Here is a 21,621-nt window from a genome sequence, read left to right on the forward strand (position 1 = left end):
GAGGGGGAAAGCTCAGTATGAAGCTTCATTGACCATCTAAAAATCATCTTAGTTCTAAGAACCTTTTGGGGAACCCAGCCCTGTTCAGCCAATGGCCTTTCCAGGTATTGCGTTGGATTCTGCCTGTTAGTCAGTTGCAGAAGATCACCAACAGAAATCACCAACGTTACCTGTTGTGCCCACACTGATGTGTGACGCTCATGCTTGCAAAGAAGAGACAGATTTTGGCACAACACTGGTTCTTTTGTCTTGTTCAGCTTTATAATAGTGTAAACAAAAAGGGTAAACAAACCGAACCACAGTTCAATTTATCTTAGTTGACCCTTTTCGTCTGATAAAATTTTGATCCAAATTTTGGAGTGTGGATTCCTGCTATTTTGCTTCAAACAAAAAAAAAATCAGAATAAAGAATATAGGTCCAAACAATATAGGTGTGGAAATTGTAAGTCAAGAACAATTTAAAAACTTTTAAGAGTGTACACTAGAACATCTGTGAAACAAGAGATGTAGAAAGTTATGCAGTAGATGTTTAGGACTATAGAACATGGTGGTGAACAGCCTGCTACTATGCAATCTTAACATGTTTTTATTTATTTATTTTTTTATACAGATTGCTGGACTCCTCAAAGACAATGAGAAGATCCAAACCAACCCAACTGCTGCCCCAAGTGAGGACGACTCGGAAATAAAGAAAATTAAGAAAGTAAGACTTGCTCTGCACTACACAAAGATCATAATATATGCATTTCATTTTTAGGATATAAAAGTAGGGAATCACAATCAATAATGTGCATTTAGAATTATTTGGTCAACTAATAACAGAGTAATGTATAATAATGCATTACACAGCTTAATCTTCAGTCAAGTAGAAAGTCAAAGCAGAGTATATCTCAAGACTTAAAATTCAGAAGCTTTGTGAGCTTCACAATTGTAGTGCTTTAGTATCATGGCACATTTTACACTATGCCTGTCCTTGTGTTGTGTTTAAAGAAATTTAAAAAGGTCAAGCAGCCCCAGATTAAATGTGGTAAGATTTATGTTGATTCAAATCTGCTCACAATTTGCAAAGCAAAATCCACACAAAAGGAATAATTGTTAGTTTAATCTTGCAAAAGACATTTTTTTATTTTGTTTTTTATTCTAGCATTAAAATTCTTAGGCATAGTTAATTAAATGGTTTAGTTTTGTTAAGTGATTTAGTGTAAATATGGAGCTAAATTTAAAGCTAATGTCTCCACATAAAGAGGGTTATATCCACATGCCTGAATGAAAACTCCTACAGATTGCCATAATTACCTCCATACTGCGGTCAGTGTAACAATTCAATTGTCTGACCATTTAAGGTTAAATTTGAAAATAATGGTAGAATGGTAAAAACCTCTTTATTATTTAATTCTTACCATTTGGTGTAGTATAGATAAAATGTTTTTTCATCCATTTGTCCCATTTTCTTGTATTTTTTATTTCTGCACCATATATTGGTTTTCAAATTTTTCCATCTTGTAAAAAAAGTTGGATGCAAAGTTAGAAGTTTGTTAGATGCAAAAAAAATTAGAAAGAACATACATTTTTTTCACTTCTCTTACTAAAAGGCAGAAATGAAAAACTAAAGATTGGAAAAACAGATCTATTTCCTTTTCACCAAATAAATGGGAAAAAATAAATAATGAACTTTCATAGTTTCTATGTTCAAATTTACCCTAAAATGGTCAGAAAATGTAACTAATAGATGTTGCACTGACCCACTGCGGTTATTGTACTAGCAGCTACACAAGATATCTCCATTCTAAACTCCTCAGGTGCAGAGCTTCTTGCGGGGTTGGATGTGCCGGAGAAAGTGGAAGACCATCATCCAGGACTACATCCGCTCGCCCCATGCTGAGAGCATGAGAAAGAGAAACCAGGTGGTCTTCAGTATGCTAGAGGCTGAGGCTGAGTATGTCCAGCAGCTACACATCCTCGTCAACAACTTCCTCCGGCCGCTCCGCATGGCTGCCAGCTCCAAGAAGCCACCTATTACCCACGACGACGTCAGCAGTATATTTCTCAACAGGTAGATCCACTGAAGAAAAAGTGAAAACCATACCTGATCACATTAGGTGGACTAAAGAGGACTATGCACATGATAAATCAGCAACTGACTTACAAGACTCTTAATAATAATAAAAAAAAGATAATACAATACTTATTTCAATCTAAAAAAAAAACATCATGCTGTGTTGAGGATTTTTCACAATCAACATCTTATTTACAAAAATGGTTTGATTTAAAAAGTCTGGTTTTTGATGTAATCCAGAAATAGTTTTAAGTATTTATTAACCATCATAGTTTCATCATTTAAATATTTAATTTCATTTAAATTCTCTTGAGATGCTTCTGTGTTAATTGATTAATTAATTCTTTCTTTTTCTTTTACTTTTGTTTTCAGTGAAACCATCATGTTTTTACACCAGATTTTCTACCAAGGCTTAAAAGCACGGATAGCGAGTTGGCCAACATTAGTATTGGGTAAGTTATTTTTACAAGGATCTGGCAACCTAAACCATATAGTACCGGTTCCAAAATATGAATTTACAACACAGAAATGTTGTATGTAAAATTATTCCAGCTATTTAGAGTATCTGAAATTTGGTATTATGTTTATTAAGCTGCAGTAAGTTGCAGTTGCATTAAACCACTTTTCCAGTATGCTCTACAAATAACAGCTAGTCTTACAGTTTTACTTTTGGAAGAAGATTGATCTGTATCTCCAAGAATGTACAAACATGCATACAGTAATCTGCTGTATTTAACACATACAGATTACTGCAGGTCATCTGCTGTACGTTTACTACAGTTCTTTTATCGTAATTATTCTCTTTCTATCTTCTGTCACCAGCTGACCTTTTCGACATCCTGCTGCCCATGCTGAACATCTATCAGGAGTTTGTTCGCAATCACCAGTACAGCCTGCAGATTCTGGCACACTGCAAGCAGAACCGTGATTTTGACAAGCTGCTCAAACAGTATGAGGCCAAGCCGGACTGTGAAGAGCGCACTCTTGAGACATTCCTTACCTATCCCATGTTCCAGGTGACTATTCACTTCTTCTTCATAACACTGTATAGCACATACAGAAAGCAGGTTTGCTGTAAATGCATCATTGTACCTCTTAAATCTTTGGTTAAGTGGCCTTTTGTGACTGCTTAAGGTAAAATGCACTGGTTTTAAATCTCTAAATCTAGTGTTTTATTAAACGCTCATTTCATTTAGCTGTTGCAGAAACAAACAAAACTAAACAAAAAACTCTAAAACTGGACACTTTTGCCAACATTACTTTCGAACACAAATGTATTTTAAGTGATATTTTAGGGCTCTGAACTGTCTAAAATGCGTTGTGTCCCGTCACACCTGTAGTTCACTAATTTTGCCACTGTGCCAACAGTACTCATACACACCACTGCTTTAATTGTACTAATTAATAATTGATTTAACCTGCTGGCACATATTACATCAACATCTACTCATTTTTGATTGACATTGGACGATCAACTGGTGCCAGTTCGCTCACAGAGTTACCAATGAGCTGATTGGCTCTTTTTTGTTGAGGGGCAGGACTTTCACTATAAACAGATGCCATGTTGATGGATAACTAAAATTCATTTTTTAAGCAGTAGATACCAAATTCACCAGTGGCCACCTTGTTTATTACCATTTATTTTTTATCACTACTTTTAACTGGATATTACAGCAAACAATGCTATCATTTAAAAAGCGTCCCAGAAGAGATTTAATCCAGTCCTGCTTGCTATGTCGGCCCTGGAACAACTGGACAGTGTTAGTTTGGAGCATGGATTTTTTATGTTTAGTTATGTGTGTTTTTATTTTTCATTTTCCTCCTCCCCTTCTATTTCTTTTAAATGTCTTTTGACACTAGCTAGGCCCTAACATTATTAATAAGAATTAGTTTTTGATGGCCAGCTTTGTTAAATTTAGGTCAAATTATATGTAATAGCCACATCTTGAGATATCAGAGGACAAAACAAGAACCTGAGTGTCCTCACTAGAAAAATGAATCTTTACAAATCATATTTACAAATGATTTGGTTTAGCCTTGTTTTTGTCTTTTTTTTCCTGAAAGTGTATGGAAAAAAGACTCACACTACAGCATTTCATGTAATCCCTTCTTCTTTGGCAGATTCCACGTTATATATTGACTCTTCATGAGTTGCTGGCACATACGCCTCACGAGCATGTGGAGAGGAACAGCCTGGAATACGCCAAATCCAAGCTGGAAGAGCTCTCCAGGTAAAGGCTGCCCTTTATTACCCCCTCCTTACCACCTTTACCACTGCAGCCACTGTCAAATATAGACACTTTAATATTCACTACAGCTTTCAGTACAGTCTGTTGTGTCAGCTCTGATAAATAAGGTTAATAATAATAAGCTGATTCATCAGGATCTATAAGTGGGTAGCCTGTAATTCACAGGAAACAGATTCCCCTTTAAGAGAGATCAAAAAATAAGGAGGACCTGGAGCTAAATTTGAAGTGTCATAGCAAAGGGTCTGAATACTTCTATATAAAATTGTATTTTTTCATTTTTATTGAATTAGAAAAGATTTATTAAAAAGGATAAACTGCTAGTTAAAATGGATTGTAAACCATTACTGCTGTTCCTTAAAGTGCAGTATAACATAATAAGTACTACAGCTCTGGAAAAAAATGAGAAAATCAGTTTCTTTGATTTTGCTATTTATATGTATATGTTTGAGTAAATTAAACATTGTTTTATTCTATAAACCACTGACAATATTTCTCCCAAATTCCAAATAAAAATATTGCCATTTAGAGCATTTATTTGCAGAAAATGAGAAATAGCTGATATAACAAAAAGATGCAGAGCTTTCAGAACTCAAATAATGCAAAGAAAACAAGTTCAAATTCATAAATAGTTCAGAAACCAATATTTGGTTGAATAACTCTGTATTTTAATCACAGTTTTCATGCATCTTGGCATGTTCTCCTGCACCAGTCTTGCACACTGCTTTTGGATAACTTTATGCCACTCCTGGTGCAAAAAAAATCAGTCAGCTAAGTTTGGTTTGATGGCTTGTGATCGTCCATCTTCCTCTTGATTATATTCCAGAGATTTTCAATTAGGTAGAATCACAGAAACTTATAATTTTACGTAGTCTGTTATTTTTTCCGGAGCTTGTATGTTTGTGTTGACATAGTAAAATTTATTACATTTTGTTTGATGTCTTCTCTTTAGAATTATGCATGATGAGGTGAGTGAGACAGAGAACATCAGGAAAAACCTTGCCATCGAGCGCATGATTGTGGAAGGCTGTGAGATTCTCCTGGACACCAGTCAGACTTTCGTCAGACAAGGTAAAGGCACCCCCCCACACACACACACACTAACGCACAACAACAGCCTAGAGCTCCACAAAAGAGCCTCAGATTTCAGATAAGAACAGAGTCCCACAGTTGGATTCTCTGCTCTTCTCCTCTATTCTGAAACTGTCGTTCTTGTCACCCTGGATTGTCACACGCTCCTTCCCTTGTCTCTCTGGGCTCCCCCTCTCTTTCTGATTTCACAAAGGAGGGCATTAACCCAAAGGATTGGCCATCCTAACCCCGCCAGTCTCCAAAGAACAGCATGTGCTTGAAGTGCAGGGCAAGGCTTTCATTTCCAAACCTAATCACACTCTTACAAGTCAGACTGCCCGTGAGTCAGTGCAGTGCTGGGAAATGTCACAGATCCTCCTCAGGATGCACCGGAGTTAGGAAACGCTATAGTAAAAGTCCTGTGGATTATACCTGGACTGGAGCATTTTCTTTCATTTTACCCTCTCTTTTATTTCAGTCTATCGCTTCTTCACATGTCTTTCAACTCTCTGTTCTCCTCTGCTCTTTTTACCAGGGTCTCTTATCCAGGTACCCATGAGCGAGAAGGGGAAGATCACCCGCGGCCGCCTGGGCTCCTTATCTCTGAAGAAGGAGGGAGAGCGACAGTGTTTCCTGTTCTCTAAGCACTTGATCATCTGCACCAGAGGCTCTGGGGGGAAGTTGCACCTAACCAAGGTGAGACCGTTCCTCTGTTACTGTCTCTTACTTCATTCCTTCAAGTGAAGTATGTTAGTTCTGTAATAGAGTGGTGAGGAATCAGTTCAGCATAATATGAAAAAATTGGTGGAGAAAAAAACAATAAAATATTCTCTTTACATTTAGAAGATACATTTTGTTTATACTGGCCCTCAAGTAGCAAAATCGTCTGCTGTTATAATAGTAGCATGTGTTTGTGCGCATGTCACAGTAGGGGTGGGAATCGTTTACTATCTCACGATTCGATTCGATTCCGATTTTGGGGGCCACGATTCGATTCAAAATCGATTTTTGATTCAAAACGATTTGAATTATAAAAATTTCTGCTTCTGGCTTATGAATCTTATTGAAAAAAAACCCTCCATAATATACACTGGTCCTGGAGCAGGTAATGTGTTACAAAAACAATAAAATGTGCAGGAATGTGGGTCCTCAGTGACAGAGGAATCACTGGGATATCACAATGACGTTAATGAACAATAAATAAATAATAAATAACACTGCTTTATTACCAGGCTACTAGCGGTGGTGTGTAGGTGACGCTGCTGGGCTGATGTGATGATAGCAGTGGAGCGCTAAAGTTCAGGAGCAGCTGCTGATTAACTAGTTAATTTAAGGTCGTTGTATTTCTTCAGAAAGGGGGCAGGAGGTGGAGAAATTAATTCATATGGTCCATTCCTTAATTCCTCTGTGATGAGGAGCTGAAATTAGCTCTGATTAGCTTATTGTATTTTTCCGTTCCGCCTTAAATGCTGCAGCCCGCTGCCACCTGTAGCGTTATTTAAGGTGGAACTGGAAAGTTAGCTAGTTAGCTAGCTAACAGTTACTGAAACTAACTACTAGCGATCTTTTTTATGCTTGTTATGAAGCATTCTGCCATAAAACATTGAAACTACACGTTAATCTAATGTAATATAGTGCTTGTTCTGCCATCTTACCGGTGATTCTCATACACCTACGCTCTGTGTGTGTCTGGAAGATCTCCGTTTGAAAGGACAAGCGCTATCCCCAGGGTTGCCAGGTCCAACAAAAATACCCAGCCCAAAATCAGTCTAAAACCCGCCCCTCAGAATCGATTTTGGGACATTTTAAATCGATTCTGAATCGTAGTAAATGAGAATCAAGATTCTTATGTGAATCGATTTTTTGGCACACCTCTATGTCACAGGTGTATGCAAGTGTCTGTGTGTGTGTTTATGCCTTTGTGTGTACAAACATGCATGCTTTTGCACGTGTGACTGGTGTGTGAAAACTTTTGGGAGAAACAAAAGAAGAGTGAGAGAGAGGAGTGACAAGTAAGAGGTAGAGAGCGAAGAGTTGGGAGTGAGACAGAACAGAGAGGGGTTAGAATGAGAGAGAATAGTGAGAGAAGAGGAAGGAAAAAGTCAAGAGTGTAAGGAGTAAAAGAGAAAACCCAAGAGTGAGAGAGGGAAGAGTGAGGAGTGAGAGGGAGAGAGAAGAGTTTGAGGAATGAAAGAAAAGAGTCAAGAGAAAGAGAGGGAAGAGTGAGGAGTGAGAGGGAGAGAGAAGAGTTTGAGGAATGAAAGAAAAGAGTCAAGAGTTTGAGAGGGAACAGTGAGGAGTGAGAAAGAGAGAGAAGAGTGAGAGGTAGAGAGAGAAGAGTGAGAATTGATAGAGATAGAAGAGTGCCAAGTGAGAGGTAGAAAGAAGAATGAGACGTGATAGAGAATCAGAATGAGTGAAATAGAAGAGTGAGAAGTGAAGGAGAAGACTCGAGAGTTAGAGAGAATAGTAAGGGAGGAGGGAGAGGAGTGAGGAGTTTAAGAGGAGAGTCAAGAGTAAGAGAACAGTGAGGGATGAGAAAGAGAAAAAAGAGTGAGAGTGGGAGAGAAAAGAGTGTAAGAATTGAGAGAGAAATAGTAGAGTGCAGAGTGAGAGAGAGAGAAGAATGAGGCATGAGAGAGATATAGAAAGGGTGAGATAGGAGAACAGTAAGAGGGGAAGGGAGAAGAGTGTGAGGAGTGAAAGAGGAGAGTCAAGAGAAGAGAGAAAAGTGAGGGATAAGAAAGAGAGAAAAGACTGGGTGGGAGAGAGAGAAGAGTGTAAGAATTGAGAGAGAAATAGCACAGTGCTGAGTGAGAGGGCGAGATATGAATGAGGGACGAGAGGCAGAAAGAGTGAAAGAGAAGAGTGAAAAGTGAAGGAGAAGACTCAAAGAGTGAGAGAGAACAGTAAGGGGTGAGGGAGAGGAGTGAGGAGTTTAAGAGAAGAGTCAAGAGTAAGAGAAAACAGTGAGGCATGAGAAAGAGAAAAAACATTTAGAGGGAGAGAGAGAAGAGTGTGAGAATTAAGAGATAAATAGAAGAGTGCCGAGTGAGAGGGAGAGAGAAGAATAAGGTGTGAGAGAGAGACAGAAAGAGTGAGATAGGAGGACAGTAAGAGGGGAAGGGAGAAGAGTGTGAGGAGTGAAAGAGGAGAGTCAAGATTAAGGGGTGAGAGGAAGAGAGAAGATGGGGGAGTGACAGAGAGAGTAAGAAATGATTAAGAGATACAGTAAACAAGTGAGGATTTACTGAAAAGTGTGAGGAGATACAGAAGAGGCAGATGAGTGAGTGAACGGGAATAGAAAGAGACATGAGTGAGAGAAAAGGCTGAGGAGTATGAGGAGTAGACAAAAATGAGAGGGAGTGATAAAATAAAAAACTAATAGGGAGAGAGAAGTGAGGTTTAGAAAGAAAAGTGTGAGAGGAAGTGAGAGGATGGGCCATGCATGTGTGCTGTCTGAGGCTGAATGTTGTGACATCATTGATGAACATTAATATAATGACATTCATTTCTATATTTCTAAACATTATTTAAAATAAAATGACCCCACTCACTGACTGTATCGTATGATTGGCTACTTTCTGTTTGTACATTGAGCTGAATGCTCAATGCTGAAGTCGGCATTGGGGAAATGTAATCAGCAGCTCTGTTTGTGTCTGCCTTTAGTTCATAAAATGACTGTAAATTCTTGTTAAGTCAATGAAATGGTTTGTTACTTCAGGGGCCTCGAAGATAACAACCTTTGAGTTGGCTGTAATTTTACCACACTCAATAACCCCATATTGTCCCCTGGTCTTTGGGGAAATTCAGGCAATTCAGTAATGACTGTTTTAGGGTAGCCGGTATTGATTATTTGATAGCAGCGGATTTGGTGAGTGCGTCTCACTGTGCTGTATCTCTGGCCTGCAGAATGGAGTGGTGTCACTTATCGACTGCACACTGATCGAGGATCCAGAGAGCACAGATGATGAGTGTAAGTATCAGATTGTTTTGATTTCTGTCTATCCCTGCAGGCAATGGAACATGTACTGCTGTGAAATACCAATGCATGATTACCTCATAATGGACTGCGTAGCTATTAATACAGTTCCACAAATTGACACAGAAACAGCGTTCCTCTTATACCCTTTATCCATTTATAGCTTTTATTGTTTCCCTTGTGATTACTCAATTGTGATTACTTAATAATAAGGGTGTAATTTAAACTTTCTGACAAAATTGAGGCAAAAATCTAATTCAGGATAAATCAAAGTCAAGACTACTAGTGTTGTATCTTACACCTACATGCCAAAGACTATGAGATAGCACTATGTAAGTTGATCATGAAGTGATATCTTGTGGAAAGCATTGGGAATGACTACAACTGTATAAGTTATGAGGTGTTATCTTGTGAGAAAGGTTGAAAACTTGCCAGCGTGATCATGGCAAGGTTTATTGGAGTTGGAGTGAGGTCTGCTAGTGGGAGACAGGTGATTCGTACATTGTATTAGAAGCCATATATATATATACAGCTCTGGAAAGAAATTAAGAGACCACTTCAGTTTCTGAATCAGTTTTTCTAATTTTGCTATTTATAGGTTTATGTTTGAGTAAAATAAAAAATTTGTCATTTAGAGCATTTATTTGCAGGAAATGAGAAATGGCTGAAATAACAAAAAAGATATTTCAGAGCTTTCAGACCTCAAATAATACAAAGAATCAAGTACATATTATTAAGTTTTAAGAGTTCAGAAATCAATATTTGGTGGAATAACCCTGTTTTTTAACCACATTTTTAATGCATATTGGCATGTTCTCCTCCACCAGTCTTACACACTGCTTTTGGATTTAAAAAAATACCACTGCTGGTGCAAAAATTCAAGCAGTTCAGCTTGATTTGATGGCTTGTGATATTCCATCTTCCTCTTGATTATATTCCAGAGGTTTTCAATTTGGTAAAATCAAAGGAATTCATAATTTTTAAGTGGTCTCTTATTTTTTCCAGATCTGTATCTGTATTTTTTTGCCAAGCCTCTGAAAACCTTTTAAAAAAGTGCAGGCCTTAAATGGGTGTGTTTGTTTCATCTGCTCTTTGTAGCAAAGTCAGACAAGAGCGGCCAGGACATGGAGCACCTGGATTTTAAGATCGTGGTGGAGCCCAAAGACAGCCAGTCCTTCACCGTCATCCTGGTGGCCTCTTCACGACAAGAGAAATCAGCCTGGACCAGTGACATCAGCCAGGCACGTCTAATGCACCTTCTGGCTCAGTCATCCGTATAGCTTCAGCTATGGACAGTGTAACCCTTTCTTCTCTGTGGTTTGAGACCTGTGTTCATCCTCTCTCTCTTTCTCTCTCTCTCTCTCTTCTCTCTCTCTTCTCTCTCTCTATCTCTCTCTCTCTCTCTCTCGTTCTCTTTCTCTACCCCACAGTGCATTGACAACATTAGGTGCAATGGGCTTATGATGAATGCCTTTGAGGAAAACTCAAAAGTCACAGTGCCACAGATGATCAAGTAAGAGTTCTCTTATAATGAAACAGATACTTTCCTGATAGAGACAAATTAATATATTTGTGTTAATACATAGTTAAGATATATGTGTTCTGATTTACGTGGATGTTCATCATTAACCCTTTTATCTGCAGTAGGTGGATTTATGTTTCGTCCATGTTTTAATTTAAAAACATACAACACTTATGAGTTCATTAAGGACACTGCACACATTTTTTTTATTATTATTGAAACAACGGTATCAAAACAGACAGTTTTTAGCAAAATATACAAGTACTAAATGGCCATATAAATGAATTCCATTTAAACATAATTTCCTAAATTTACAAACTAAAACTAATTAATATAATGATTTTTTTAAATGCTGGTAGTTCTGTATTTTTAGGAGAGAGACAGTAATAATAATGTAGTGTAGTTTAGGCCTGGATGTCATTCAGACTTGACTATTTTACTGGTTTATAATATCTATATAATATATTGCATATTGATACACTTGGGTGATGTGAGGGGGTCATCTATAACATTACATTTTGATAAATCAGTGATCCAGATTTTTTCTTCCTGTTTCCAATCCTTTGAAAAGTACATGATCGGCCCTGATTTCCGATCACATGATTAGATTGGGGAGATCCCTAATATAAACATCAAAAAACATTAAATATGACTTGAATTTAAACTAAATCTGTTTTTTTTAGTCCAGAGGGTTAACTTACAAGTTAATTAGCTATAGTTAATTACCCATTAACTGCATAAATGTTACATCAGTTTTATCATTTCGACTTTTTGTCCAGAAGATTGTAGACACCTGCTCCAGAGTTTCTTCCAAATTCAAGGGTGTTAATAATACACTGTCATGTTCAAGTTTAAGTAGTTTTATTGTCAAATACTGCATATGTACATATGAACATACAGAGGATAGAAATTGCATAATTTTTGACCCAAAGTTGCAGCAAATAAACATTAAACGATATATAGACTAAATACAATTAAATAAAGTTTTATTAAATATATGGATGTGATAAATGGCAGTACCAATAAAAAACTGTACTCTCTTGTCCAACTTTTGCTGCAATAACAGCTTATTTGAGAAGACTTTACACTATAAGAGCATTAGTGTGGTCAGGTTCTGTTATTGGATGATTAGTTCTGTATCACAAACAGCAATCCTGCTTATCACAGTGGTATTAATTGGTGCTCCATCACTTAAGAATATAGTTTCACAGCTCCACAGCCCCCTCTAGCTGACATTTGGCATTGGGTATGTGTGACCTTAGGCTTATGTGTGACTACCCCAGAGTTCTTTTGGCGATGCTTTTCTGTAGAATTAATACAAGCTGTGTATATGAATGAAGACCAGTGTTAGCACCTTTAAGTAGCTAAATTGAATTCATTGTTTAGAGGTCTTGTTTTGGACATAAATTGGAATTTTAATAACAGGTAGTTGACAATGTCCAATGTTGCATAACGTCTGATAACCCATCGTTTTGTTTCATGTTCAGATCCGATGCCAGTCTATACTGCGACGATGTGGACATCCGGTTTAGTAAGATGATGAACTCATGCAAGGTGCTGCAGATCCGCTATGCCAGTGTTGAGCGACTGCTGGAGCGTCTGACTGACCTACGCTTCCTCTCCATCGACTTCCTCAACACCTTCCTGCACTCCTACCGTGTCTTCACCACTGCCGATGTTGTTCTGGACAAACTCATTGCCATCTACAAGAGGCCCATCAGTGCCATTCCAGCCCGGTGAGTCTCACAACTATCTACTTTGCTTGAGTAGAGATGTCCACACTAAAAAAAGGAGTGCGTTCAGTAGACATAAGAGTATTAGGCAATGACAATGACCAGAAACACATGGGAGCAAAGCAGTCTCTTAAGTTTTCGTTCGTTGTTAGTCTATTTTGGAAGAAAAATACCTTTTGAAGGTACATTTTCCAACCCAGCCACTTCACTACTCAGTTACCACTCAAGCCAAAGCAAGAGGATTGAGATGTACTCCAGATTGATGTACGTGACTCAAGGCCAATAGTAAACTCCATAATAAGATGTTGTATGTCCTTTAATTACTTGTTATTTCGTTTTTTGTAAACAATTAAATTAAGGACCTTTTTATACTTGATAGTGAAGTTCCTTGGGCTCATGTGACATCTGAAAGGTAAAGTGATTCAGATAAATGGCTTTACAAAGTGTGGCTTTAATGGCTGCGATCAGCACAAGGCTTTAATAAGCTTTGATATTACATAAATTGCTGTAGGTTAGTAAAGGAGCCATAAAACTAATCCATCGTCAGCAGGTACTATACATTTATATTTATATTATTTTATTCAGTAGTTAGGTAAAACATGTTATGCTAAGCTACTGTATTTTTAGTGGATTCTTACCACTTCCTAGAGACTTAGAGTTGAATTTGTCCTACTAACACACTGACTCTACATTGACAGTTGATTAAACACATAAAAGGTGCAGGACATGGGGCACCCAGCATTCCAGCATCACAAACTTTATGTAATATAAATTTAGTTTGGGGGTATATCAGAAGTAGAGCATTTCACTGCAGACCAAGAGGTCCAAAGTTCAAAATCTGGGTGCCCCCTTTTTTTATCTTTCTGTTGGGAAGTGGTGGATCAGTGGATAGAGCACCGGGCCATTGACATCAAAATTGTGGTTTTGGCACCTGGCTATGTTGGAAACCACAACCTTGTTGTCGATGGCCGGGTTCTCTAACCACTGATCCACCACTTTTGGTGCCTGGGTTTGGTGGGTCACCACTGTTGGGCCCTTGACCAAGGTGTTCCCACCACTCTGGGCATGTGTGCTCACTGTGTCACTGTGTGTTTTCTGAGAGTACTCAGTGGTTTGTATGTGTTTTCACTGCACGGATGGGACAAATTCCATCTGTGATTAGCACAGGTAGGGTATATACATAGAAATTACATTTCTACATGGATTTGGCATGTACACGCATCTTGTAAAGAAAAACAAATAAAGACTTTTAACACCACTAACCGGATTCCACTCTCTGGAGTGCATGTTTCAGTCCATATAGTGAGTATGTAATAGAACAGAAAAAACTGTTTGGCCCCTCTTTATGTGTGATTATTAATGATATGGCTAAATAGGAGAAGGTTTAGGTGTTGTCCTAACGTATGTGTGTGTGTGTTCCACTGCACAGCGCTGTAATTGGGGACCAGCCCCCTTTTCTGCCTTCCTAACTGAAGCATCTCAGCAGGGTCTTTCACCGTCACCTTAGCAACTGGCCACTCTGCTGCAGGACCCCGCCCTCAGCTGCCTGCAGATGATCTGCTGGATTAAATATTTAGTTTACACATTTACAGCCAATCTTTTCTCGGCCCTCCATTACCCCCCACTATAGAAATCCCTCTCTTCCCTTTTCTACCTCTTTCACTGTCACTCGCTCTCTTTCCCACAACTCTCTTTCTCTCTCTCCCCTGTTTGTCTCTTTTTTCTTGCCATCTCTCTTACTCTCTGTCTTTTTTCTTTCCCCCTCTTTTTCTGTCTTTACTGCAGCACATTTCTCCTGCTCTTCCTTAATTTCTTAATACCTTTTCTTCATCTTTATCCCTCTCTTCTCTTCTTTCTCTCTCACACTCTACTCTGTCTGTTTCTCTTTCTGTCTGCATTCTCCTTTCTCTCCCACTCTCTCCTTCATTCTCCCCCCACTTTTCTCATTCCTTCCCTCTCCTTCACTTGTGCTTTCCCTTACTCTTCCCATGTATCGCTCTCTCCCTCCCTCTTTTTTTTCTCTCTCTCTGCAGCCAGAGCTGGGGGCCTCCCACACTCCTACACCCAGCATCCCCCCCCCAGCCCTCCTTGGGCCTCCCCCGCTCAGCTCCCTTGTCGCTCACCTAGCTTGTCAGAAAGGGCTCTATTTCTGGGTGCTGGATGACGCTGAGGGTGGCGCGGAGTGTGGGAGAGCTCTCCGCAGCCTTTACTGGCAAATATGAACACTACGCCACACACGCGCTCTTCTATTTTTTCTGCTCATCGGTGCACTGCAGCTCCAAACAGCGCTGTGCTTTCTGCTGATGAGCTGAAGTAAGACAAGAATTCCTTTCGGGGGGCAAATTCCAGGGGTCTTCTGCACTTCTCTGTGCAGGAGAATCATAGCCGTAATGTGCTAGAGTGTAAAAGCAAAGAGGATTTGTACCCTGACTCAAGCTGAGAGCCACGTGGTGTACTTCCACTGCAGCGTGTTCCTCTGTGCAGCAGTCTGGCAGGTACAACACTGAAATAAATGAGTTTGATGTATTGTGTAAGACTGAACAGAGGCCATATCAAAAATTCCACTAGGCAGCAGAAGTGTTCAAAAATAAATAGCTATTGTGAGAAGTTGTAAGTGCATCTGAAAAAATAAAAAATAAAAATAAACATAGCCTCAGGCAACAATCTGAAGTTTCAAGCAAAACTGCACTATGATCAGGAGATCGCTGGTTCGAATCCTGTTCATGTAGCTTGCCATCACCTGCCGGAGCCCTGAGAGAGCACAATTGGCCTTGCTCTCTCCGGGTGGGTAGATGGAGCACAAGATATCTGTGAGCTGATGTATCAGCTGATGTACCAAAAAGTGCTAGTGTAAAAATGTAAATTAGTGTCATGCTTATGTTTGATTGACTAAATTTAAAGCTTTACAGCTAAGCAGTGACTGCGTGACTCTCTCTCTCTCTGTTTGTATTATAGTTCTCTGGAGCTGTTCTTTGCCAGTAGTCAAAATAATAAGCTGTTGTACGGTGAGCCACCGAAGTCTCCTCGTGCAAGCCGCAAGTTTTCCTCTCCTCCTCCTCTGGCCATCGCCAAGACATCTTCACCCAACCGCCGCCGGAAACTGTCCCTCAACATCCCCATCATAACAGGCGGCAAAGCGCTGGACCTGGCCGCCCTCAGCTGCTCCTCTAACGGCTATGCAAGCATGTACTCTGCCATGTCTCCATTCAGCAAGACCACACTGGATATCAACAAACTCTATGTATCCAGCCCCATCAGCAGCAAAATCCCAGATGAGGGAGAGAGCAAATCTGACCGGGCTGAGGATTCCACACTGGCCAAACAGGGTGAGTGAGCGTGCCAGAGCAGACTAAAGTCCCATCAAGCAATAATATATAGTGTAATGCTTTACCTATGCAGTACAAATTTCAGATTACTGGTACATATTGTCCCCGAAAAGGAGTTGCATATTTTTTTATTTTTAACCCCATTTAGTGACATTTGTTTTTGCCTATGGTGTTTTTTATTTGATATATATATTGAAATATACAGCTCTGGATAAAATTAAGAGACTACTTAAAAATAATGAGTTTCTTTGATTTTACCAAATTGAAAACCTCTGGAATATAATCAAGAAGAAGATGGATGATCACAAGCCATCAAACCAAGCTGAACTGCTTACTTAATTTTTTTCACCATGAGTGACATAAAGCTATCCAAAAGCAGTGTGTAAGACTGGTGGAGGGGAACTTGCTGAGAAGCATGAAAACTGTGATTTCTGAAATCTTAAAACTTTATAATTATGAACTTGTTTTCTTTGCATTATTTGAGGTCTGAAAGCTTTACATAATTTTTGTTATTTCAAACATTTCTCATTTTCTGCAAAAATAGAGCAAAAATAAAATGCTCTAAATTACAATATTTTTGTTTGGGAGAAATGTTGTCTGTACTTTATAGAAACATGTACATATACATAGCAAAATCAGAGAGACTATTTTTTTCCAGAGCTGTATGCCAAATGTTTTGTAATACAAATATCAAATGTATATATAAATAATCAAGGTAGTTTTTAGTATGTATATTTGTGGTAAATATTGTTTTGGAGTGATGTTCTTTTACATACAGTACCAGTCAAAAGTTTGGCCACAATTTAAATTCAAACTTTAGGATGAAACTGGCCCTCATCAGGACCGCCCCAGTAACTGAGAGTTACATCTATTGTATAGAATAATTTCATCAGAGATATCAGCTTCAGAAACCCAAGTTAACAGCACCCCAGATAAGAGCACCTAAATGCTTCACAGAGTATTTTAGTTTGTTTAACATTTTTAAGTTTCTACATGATTTTGATGTCTTTCTTAATAGGCTGGTTGACTTGAGTGTTTATTAACAATGCAGGTGTTTCCAAACTTTTGACTGGTACTGCAAAAGAACACGTGATTAATTAAATCTGAATGTGAAACAATAATATGGATAAGGGACAGGACTATTAAAGCAACACCTGAATATTTGAAAAAATATGGATTTTTTTAGCTAGTGTTGGTGTTGCTTTCCAACCTTTGGTTTACAGTGTATGGTTTGCCTCACAGTATGAAAGTTAAGATGTGGCCCTTAAATTCCTGCAGATATTTCGGTGAGGGAGGAGAGTGACGGTGAGCAGGTCCAGAGCGACGATGCGGAGGCCGAGGCATCACCCACCAAATCGCCCACCACTCCGAAAAATATCAAGTGCAAAAACTCCTCAGGTATGGTACGCTCTGTCCCTGCCTTGCTGGCAGAGCCATCGCTGGCCGAGAACAAGTGAAACCAGTGCACCTGCATCTCCCGCAGATTAGCCACCTGCACCCTTTCAGCAGCCAAAACCAACTTTATCAATGGCTTGACACCATACTAGTGCAGATACTGCAGCTAATGCACAGTGATTCACTCACATTGATTCAGCAGCATTTTGTGATTGTGATTTAGCAATGTAAAGTGATCTTATAAAAGCATTAAGACTTTTTTAACACCAGTTTACAATTAAACCAAATCAATCAGCAGCCCAGTCATGCATGACCATGTTATGCCCCACTCTCTAGTAGTAAAGTGGAATAATCTTATTGTTCAAAATCATTTTGAGAATAATGAATCTGTTTGTTGAGTGTACACAAGTACCATTTAAAGGTTTAAAATGTACGGCCCAATTTTTGCAATCTCAATCTATAGGCGAGCCATCAACCGTGCACTGCGCAGCTTGATTTACGGCGTGTCAGTGTATCTTTGTTATCGTAACAACGGGAAAAGTATACTTTGCAATGCGCAAAAGGCATGTACTTATTCTCTTAATTAATTATGTGAGTGTTTTGGGTGGAAGGTAAATTAAACCAATTAGCATTTTACTTGCCATTTTCTCTAAGAGCCAGGTGTGCTCTGACTTTAGCAGATTGCTATTTTAATGACGCAGTGCTTCTGCGATTCTCAGCTGAGGAAACATTTACGGGAATAGCAGTGTTCATTTATTTTTAGCAGTGTTCTGTTTATTGTTGATGTAAAAGTTGGACTGCTGGGTGTTCTTGTGTGTAACAAGTGAAGGTCTATGTGTGCTTAGTGCAAGTGGTACACCTGCATTGTCAAGATAGCAATGAACATCTGACTGATGACTGTTGTTAGGGTTCAAATCAGTCAGTGGCACACCTTTGTTTGCCAAGATAGCAATAGGCCCGAAATTTACCTGAACACAACTCATATCCAGGCCACCATGCCACACCATCAATACAGATATATTCATATGTGCTTTTGCTATTCAAACGACACGGGTGCAAGGCATAAAAATAGACTGTTGACAGGGTGTAAGATCACAGTGAGCATCGCAGCTTGCCTTGATCAGGGTCTAAGATAGAGCCAATAGTGTCAGGTTTTGCATTATTATCATAAAATTTGGTCACCCCTTTTACATTATTAAGCAGTTCTCTGTCATTTTAGAGCTACAGATCTCAACAGAACTTGTGTGATGATGATTTAAAAGGGCTTAATATCAGAATAACTGTACACACTTATCTATCAGATAAAAATATTTCCACACAGTAAAATTCTAAACTTTCGCGTATGGAGTCAAAAAAGGGTCATAAAGATTTTGAGTTTGTAAAACAGAAGTCACAAATGTACTGAAACTTGTAACTGCGTTTAAACAACTGCATGCACGAAAATCCAAATCCACAAATTAACTGGAATGTGCAAACTTGAAACAGAAAGTAATATTAATAATAATTCAAATGTACAAATGTGAAAAAATATTTTAATTATATATAAATATATATTTTTAAATGTGTAAATCCAATCTCTTGAATGTGTGAATCATTACTGCTCAAATGGCTTAAGCTGGGTCAGACCAAAAATCACATGGAATTTGTGAGGTTGTAAATGTGACAGTGGGTGTTTTTCACTGTGGAGCTAAAAATCCTCTCATTCATCTTCTCTGCTGCGGGTGCGAAGCTCTAGCTGCAGTTGCGAATTTTGACCCTGTTTTTACGCCTGATTGATGGACCAATAGGAAAGCTCTATCTAGACCAATCAGATTACGGGGCTTGTTTAACCAATCAGAACACTGGGTGGCTCTCTGCAGCTCGGAGTACTGGGCGTGTCGAAAGGTGTGGGCGTGTCGAAAGTGTGGCCGCCATTTTGGAGTCGGCCACCATGCGCCCCCAGTGGATGAATTTACACGGAGGAAGGAGTTTAATAAACCGATAATATTCATAACTCTACCAATTTTTACCCGATTTACACACGGTTTGGTTTGTTACAAACAGCAGAGATGTAGTTATGATTCAGGACATTACAAATACGTGCTTTCATGCTGAAATACTTTATAGTGTGTTCTAATAATATGAATTAATTTTATATTTATGTACATAGATGCACACACACACATGTACGCACACACACACATATATATATATATATATATATATATGTATATATATATTAATAAATTAATTAATTTATGTACTTATTAATATGCTATACCATATGTCTGTCTTTGTTAAAGAACATAATATAAAGTATTTCAGCATGAAAGCACGTATTTGTAATGTGTCACAGTGTCCTGTATCATAACTACATCTCTGCTGTTTGTAACAAACCAAACCGTGTGTAAATCGGGTAAAAATTGGTAGAGGTATTAATATTATCGGTTTGTTAAACTCAGTGTAAATTAATCCACTGGGGGGCGCATGGTGACCGACTCCAAAATGGCGGCCACGCGGAACGTCAGCTCCAATAGACCAATAGACGACCACCTTTCGACATGCCCAGTACTCCGAGCTGCAGAGACCCACCCAGTGTTCTGATTGGTTAAACAAACCCCGTAATCTGATTGGTCTAGATAAAGCTTTCCTATTGGTCCATCAATCAGGCGTAAAAACAGGGTCAAAATTCGCAACTGCAGCTAGAGCTTCGCACACGCAGCAGAGAAGATGAATGAGAGGATTTTTAGCTCCACAGTGAAAAACACCCACTGTCACATTTACAACCTCACAAATTCCATGTGATTTTTGGTCTGACCCAGCTTAAGCCATTTGAGCAGTACTGATTCACACATTCAAGAGATTGGATTTACACATTTAAAAATATATATTTATATATACTCATATATATATATATATACAGTTGTGGTCAAAAGTTTACATACACTTGTAAAAAAACATAATGTTATGGCTGTCTTGAGTTTTCAATAAGTTCTACAACTCTTATTTTTCTGTGATAGAGTGATCGGAACACATACATGTTTGTCACAAAAAACAGTCATAAAATTTGGTTCTTTCATAAATTTATTATGGGTCTTCTGAAAATGTCACCAAATCTGCTGGGTCAAAAATATACATACAGCAACATTAGTATTTGGTTACATGTCCCTTGGCCATTTTCACGGCAACTAGGCGCTTTTGGTAGCCATCCACAAGCTCCTGGCAAGCTTCAGGTCGAATGTTTGACCACTCTTCTTGACAGAATTGGTGCAGTTCAGCTAAATGTGATGGTTTTCTTGCATGAACCCGTTTCTTTAGCACTGTCCACATGTTCTCAATGGGGTTTAAGTCAGGACTTTGGGAAGGCCATTCTAAAACCTTAATTCTAGCCTGGTTTAGCCATTCCTTTACCACTTTTGATGTGTGTTTTGGGTCATTGTCTTGTTGGAACACCCAACTGCGCCCAAGACCCAACCTTCGGGCTGATGGTTTTAAGTTTTCCTGCAGAATTTGGAGGTAATCCTCCTTCTTCATTATCCCATTTACTTTCTGCAAAGAACCAGTTCCACTGGCAGCAAAACATCCCCAGAGCATAATACTACCACCACCATGCTTGACAGTAGGCATGGTGTTCCTGGGATTAAAGGCCTCACCTTTTCTCCTCCAAACATATTGCTGGGTGTTGTGGCCAAACAGCTCAATTTTTGTTTCGTCTGACCAGAGAACTTTCCTCCAGAAGGTTTTATCTTTGTCCATGTGATCAGCAGCAAACTTCAGCCGAGTCTTAAGGTGCCTTTTCTGGAGCAAGGGCTTCTTTCTTGCACGGCAGCCTCTCAGTCCATGGCGATGTAAAACACGCTTGACTGTGGAGACTGACACCTGTGTTCCATCAGCTTCCAAATCCTTGCAGACCTGCTTCTTGGTGATTCTTGGTTGACTCTTGACCATCCTGACCAATCTCCTCTCGGCAGCATGTGATAGCTTGCGTTTTCTTCCTGATCGTGGCAGTGACACAACTGTTCCATGCACTTTATACTTGCGTATAATTGTCTGCACAGTTGCTCTTGGGACCTGTAGCTGCTTTGAAATGGCTCCAAGTGACTTCCCTGACTTGTTCAAGTCAATAATTCGCTTTTTCAGATCCACACTGAGTTCCTTTGACTTTCCCATTGTAGCTTTTGTAGCTGAGTCTAATCACTGGGTCAAATGAGCCCTATTTAAATGGGCTCATGAGAAGTCAACAGCTGTAGTCAATCAGAATCACTTACAAGAAGTGAAGAGGCCATGACATGAAGCTAATTTGATTGACAC

At 39.0% G+C, this 21,621-nt stretch overlaps 1 protein-coding gene across 1 annotated transcript in view; it reads left to right on the top strand.

The window, feature by feature from the left end:
- The window catches only part of rasgrf1 (Ras protein specific guanine nucleotide releasing factor 1), a 62,367-nt gene that overhangs the window by 22,899 nt on the left and 17,847 nt on the right, over nt 1–21,621 (top strand). The window contains exons 4-16 of the mRNA XM_007235681.4: nt 611–703; nt 1,800–2,053; nt 2,429–2,508; nt 2,879–3,072; nt 4,178–4,287; nt 5,255–5,373; nt 5,909–6,069; nt 9,286–9,349; nt 10,454–10,596; nt 10,786–10,868; nt 12,365–12,613; nt 15,566–15,936; nt 17,215–17,334. Of these exons, the coding sequence (XP_007235743.2) occupies nt 611–703; nt 1,800–2,053; nt 2,429–2,508; nt 2,879–3,072; nt 4,178–4,287; nt 5,255–5,373; nt 5,909–6,069; nt 9,286–9,349; nt 10,454–10,596; nt 10,786–10,868; nt 12,365–12,613; nt 15,566–15,936; nt 17,215–17,334 (2,041 nt within the window). The remainder of the gene's footprint in view (nt 1–610; nt 704–1,799; nt 2,054–2,428; nt 2,509–2,878; nt 3,073–4,177; nt 4,288–5,254; nt 5,374–5,908; nt 6,070–9,285; nt 9,350–10,453; nt 10,597–10,785; nt 10,869–12,364; nt 12,614–15,565; nt 15,937–17,214; nt 17,335–21,621) is intronic.

This window comes from Astyanax mexicanus, chromosome 9 (assembly GCF_023375975.1).
Source record: "Astyanax mexicanus isolate ESR-SI-001 chromosome 9, AstMex3_surface, whole genome shotgun sequence".
NCBI lineage: Eukaryota > Metazoa > Chordata > Actinopteri > Characiformes > Acestrorhamphidae > Astyanax > Astyanax mexicanus.